The 5,045-nt window shown below is 42.0% G+C and overlaps 1 protein-coding gene and 1 long non-coding RNA gene across 2 annotated transcripts; both read left to right on the forward strand.

Moving 5' to 3' along the window:
• The first annotated feature begins 1,511 nt into the window (after positions 1-1,511).
• LOC109543318 (GSK3-beta interaction protein) lies at positions 1,512-2,116 on the forward strand. Its single transcript, XM_019912980.2, has one exon. The coding sequence runs from the start codon at positions 1,635-1,637 to the stop codon at positions 1,968-1,970; it is 336 nt and encodes a 111-aa protein (XP_019768539.1). The 5' UTR covers positions 1,512-1,634; the 3' UTR covers positions 1,971-2,116.
• A 176-nt stretch (positions 2,117-2,292) lies between these two features.
• On the forward strand, positions 2,293-4,472 carry LOC125505631. Its single transcript, XR_007282299.1, has 2 exons — positions 2,293-2,661; positions 4,206-4,472. It is a non-coding gene; the product is annotated as an uncharacterized LOC125505631 (long non-coding RNA).
• Positions 4,473-5,045: the final 573 nt, after the last annotated feature.

Here is a 5,045-nt window from a genome sequence, read left to right on the forward strand (position 1 = left end):
ACAACACTAAAAGCGAATTATTGCAAATTACTCTTGACATTTAAATGACAGATAAAAGGAGTTGCACTTGCGGTTTCGCATCGTTACTGCTGCAGAGGAATTTTTATTCAACGCCTCCGGTATGTCTTTGACTTGCGCTTGAGCCGCCTCAAACAAACAAACAAAGAGCCCAAACATTCCAACACGAAAAACCGTCTCAATTGCACCCTATTTTTTAAAAAAAGGATTTTATCTGCATTATAAACAAGAAGATAGATTAGGACTAGGAGAATCGATTTTCCAAGCACACTTCGACACCGAAGTGCCCATTTACGGTCTCCTTCAACTGCACTAAACCGCAATGTCGACAATGATGGTCTGGTTCTTCGGTTCTTAACACAGTGCTCAAGCCGAACACCGAAACGTTTATCGGAATCAAAAGACGTGGGCGATTCGAAGTGCTTGTTAACAAAACAATACCGTTTTGTATTTCGAGATAAAACATAAATACTCGTGTCGAGTATCGACAGGTCTGGCTGACCTTTGGATAAGTATTTGCCCAGCCCGTTTGCCCCATAAATGCGCCGTTCGAATTAAGCCAAAAGYSAAGCWWAGTTCCGCAAACCGAAGACGTTTTCTTTCAGCTAATGTGCACGCAATGTTAATAAACCCATCAACCCTTCAGTGTTYCTGACACCGAAAGAACACTAGCTGCAAAYCCGCGAATTGTTTCTCTWGTGCTAGAAAACTTAATAAAAATTTGCTTACCTTGAAGATACTCCGTTGACGAACAACTTTCTTGGGTGGTGTTCAAGAAACTTCCAAAACATTTCAACAATTTGCAAATAATGCGCATAAATCTATTGCAAACTCCTACAGTTAACGATTTCAACKATTTCACGATTGARTTCAACGATTTTAGCAGRWAAATCTRACGATTTTCCTGTTTTTTCTAGAAAAACCCAGGACCTCTGACAGGAACCACTGACAAATCACACAAATGGCGTATGAGGTAATTCCGGATAAAATGACGACCCACTATATCCGGCCAAATTACAGAAATCCTTAATGCCGAACCGTTTTGTTTTTATTGATGTTTTTCAAGAAAAACTAATATTAACCCAGTTTGGGTAGAAACCAAGCAAAATCCTGACGGTCTTAAAAAATTCAAATTTAAAAAAATATCAACTAAACATAAGCAGTTCAGATACAGTTCAAATACAATAAATTACCCAAACCAGGGCCTTGACGCTGTTGCCACAACAGCACCATCAACTTTCAATTGCATTGTCAGTTGAACGCAGGGTGGCCATTCGTACGGTAATTTGGGCAATTGTGTAAGTCTCGAACGCGTTACCGTACACCAATTGTACGATATTTTGGTATTTTTGTACGGTAAATATCATGGGACCTTGCTTTTAACCAGTGCCAAGGCTCTTTTCATGTCTGAGACCTATGGCCCTAAATGGCTTGTACGGTAATATGCGTTTGAAAGGTTTTCCACCCTGGTTGAACGCACAGATGGCAAAGTAACCTCTCTGACCTGTGGTTGAACGTCAGTTTTGACTTTTGAAAACTTTTGTTGTTCACAAATTTGAGGAGTTTTTTCTGGTTGAAAACATTCGAAAACCCAGTGTTAAGCGAATTCTGCAATAATGGCAGAACGAGTGCTAGATGCAGACGGGTGGCTGGAAGAGGCCCAAGGTTTAATCAGCGACGTCAAAGACCACGTAAAACGTATCGAAGTATCCAAAGCCCTAACCAGCACCAATTCGCGGATATACCTCAACGTGGAAACTCTCGAAGGTGGTAAATACACGTTTGAACTGACCGTGCAGGGTTTCAGATTCTGTGGTAAGGATTTCGACTTGGACAACTGGGAAAACGCCGACTATTACGAGACGCCGTACGCGTTGCTAAACACAGTGAGCCCCCGGTTTAAAGAGTCCTTTATGGACCTGGTGTTCAGGAAATTGGCCTATTGCAAGTAGCAGCTGATAGCTGGCTGAGTTAGGTTCGCCTGTAATTGCAGAATGGAGCACCGCTGGCCCGCCAGCGCTTTATTTGTTTCGAAATTGCAATGCAAAATTGTGTATTTTGTGTGATTTGTTGACGAGTAAAATTTTAGTTGAATTAATCCTTGATTTTTTTTGGCCCTTTACCTCTGGAATGCTGCTTTGCAATTATTTATGTACATGTCTATAATAAAATTAAACAGTTTTTATGAGTGTCCAATATTGCGTCTCCCTTTGACATCCGCCATTCCCATTTACCATCTCAGTCTCCAATATAAACACAAACATCGAGATGTGTCATCTAGCATTTCACTTTGTTATCACTAAACTCGTATGTGTCATCCTTTTCCCTGTCCCCGCCCATACAAACGTCAAACAGCGCAGCTGACTTCAGTCCGGCAGTTTAATTATGGAACAATCTTGATATTGACAACTATTGTCTCTATTTCCTGGTACTATGAGACAATTTTGGTGATTAAACGCCTAATTTTGAGCGAAAATGAACGTGAAAATACCGTGCATTTGAGCCTCGTCACCTATCCAGCATCGAGGAGCGGCACCTCTGCTTGGACTGTTCGAAAGTTTCAGTGTCCGTGCTCTAATCGGTTCTTTTTCAAAGTTTCCCAAAAGACTAGAATGGGTGTTTTCGATGGTACGAGTCAGTGAGGTAATAAACAGGCTAGTCGTAAGTAGTTAATGCTGGTTAGCTGGAAATCAATCGCGTTGCGTGTTGCTCAATGGGTAGGGCTCAAAGTGCAGCATTAATTACTCCAGTCACATCATGGGGCTTTTGTGATGAAAACAGCCAAAAAGCCCTTGAAAGTACTGCAAGGTTTTGGCGTTGAATCGCTCAAAAGCCCCAGTGTATAGGGGAATAGGTTCTGGGAATTTGCCCATTGAGCACCTCTATTTGGTAACTCCCAGTATTTTTAATTGTCTAATTGCCTTGGGACAAGGGGCTAGATGTCCTAATCGTACTTGCAAGCTTGTTATATGATATGAAATTAACCTGCGGCCAGTGGAAAACTTGAATATTTAATAATAATGATTCATCAGCTGAGAGCTTCCTGTTGAAAGTGTATTTCGGGGGAAAATAGCTGCCTACATCCTGTGGGCAATAAACAAGCTGCACGCACTAATAGATAAGCTGGCAAAGCTGTAAAGTGCAAATTTGCTCTCCATTAATCAGCATCAAGTCGATTACTCAACCCATGTATACAAACCGCACATCGAGAGGAATGTGCGAAATATTTTGCAAGATTCCATCCAAAAATACATATGGAAAGCCCATATAGTCGCAACATACAGGGTGTCCTAATTTCTGAAAATTGGGCAGTGTCCTCCAGTCGCTGGGGGGAAGCGATTTAAAACACGTTCTGCCCATCCAAATGGAACACCCGGTAGGTCGCATTTAATGGAAGTTTAAAGTGTATTTGGTCCTCGTTACGTGCATTAATTACTGATCGTTTGGTTCCTTTAATTGGGTCCACGGTCGACGTCAACGATTGTTTAGGTATGCTAATTGCATGGGAACTAATGTGGCGGCATGAATTGAACGCGGTTTCTTCTGGCTGGGGCGTCAAAACAATGAAGTTAATCTGCAGCAACGCCTTGGCCTCCTTGGACGCCCCACCCCAGATAGGCGAACAATCAAACACGATTCCGGCATGGTAAGGTCAGCAATCAGTATCAGCCCAAAGTTCAACTGGTAGCTATCTTGGATCGTGTCATTAAAGGATTTTTCCTGCACAATCTGGCCGCTGATGTTTCAGAATAAAAATATTTCAAAACAGTTGGTTTTATCTATGAATATCCCCCAATAACTCAGCATGTTCTCGGTTTGGTTCACCGTGTAGTCGCTCGGGGTTATCCAAAGGTCTTGGCTTGGTCGCGTTTCCCTTATCGATGTAGTAAGTTTGCTATGCCTTATCGTTCCACTATTATTCACTTCTCCGCTAATAGATTTGACCAAGTGTGACAGTTGCGAGCCGCAAAGCTTCTTCACTAGTTTCCGGCCGCTCAAGTGCACAAAATGCAGCTGACTATCATGAACCTCTGGAGGTAGGCGCTCAACGCAAACCCCAATTAATCCTGTGAGAATGCTTCCTCCATGAGTCACTCATCTCGTGTTCTCTGAACGTAAATTGGTCATGCGATGATTGGACCCGATCTTAGTGCAGGCGATTTATTTTGATTTCTTGAACATTGCAGGCTTGGTGCCATGGACAGCCTTCACGTAACCCCATCCCAACAGGCCGTCGGAAGCAAAACTCCCAGCCGAAACACGTCCCCTTCTAGGCACAGAAGCGCTGAGGGAATCTCTCAGGAGCGGCCCTTTCATCCGCAACACGTGAAAACGCTCAGCCATGGTTCAGTTGACAGCGCCAAGGTATCCAACTAGCGCACAAAGCGGTTAATAACATCAGAATATATCAGTGTTGGGCAAAAATTGATTTTTATTAAAAAAATTAAAAATCACTGATTTATTTAAATTAATCAAAAATCATGATTTTTTTGATTTTTATTAAGTCAATTGATAAATCCGCTTAATTAGCTGTTTTAAAGTCATTGCAACTGTTGCCGAGAAGAATCAAGCTAAGTTGAATCGATTCAATATTTGTCCGAACGCATTTTCGACGGAAAATTCTTGTCGCAACTGCCCGCGACTCGTTTTCGCACGTTGCCCGGCGTAATCTATAAATGCCGTCGCCTTTCTTCGGTCTTATTCATTTCGTCACAAAATTTCAAGCGAGGCTAATGTTGAAAAGTGTGTACATTTTTTGTGTTTGTGTAATAATAATCAGTCAGTTTGAGCAGAACGCAATGGCTGGAAGAAAAGAAGACAGTATTTGGCAGATTCACATCAAAACCACCTCTTCTAATAAGTCAAGATGCAGAGCAACTTGCAAACAGTGTAAGAAAGATTCAAGGCATCGTACAAAGACTGAAGGCTCACCATGACGTTTGTAAGAGGCAACAAAACAAACAAGGCACAACAACAAATGCAAACATCGATCTTCCGCCCAACTTTTTTGAGACTGGGAGTGCTTC

Source organism: Dendroctonus ponderosae, unplaced genomic scaffold (genome assembly GCF_020466585.1).
Source record: "Dendroctonus ponderosae isolate FM_Combo_2020 unplaced genomic scaffold, Dpon_F_20191213v2 Dpon_F_20191213_9, whole genome shotgun sequence".
NCBI classification, from domain to species: domain Eukaryota; kingdom Metazoa; phylum Arthropoda; class Insecta; order Coleoptera; family Curculionidae; genus Dendroctonus; species Dendroctonus ponderosae.

What these genes read in the sequence shown, in the direction of transcription:
- LOC109543318 (XM_019912980.2), top strand. Translation starts at nt 1,635, where the DNA reads ATGGCAGAACGAGTGCTAGATGCAGACGGGTGGCTGGAAGAGGCCCAA.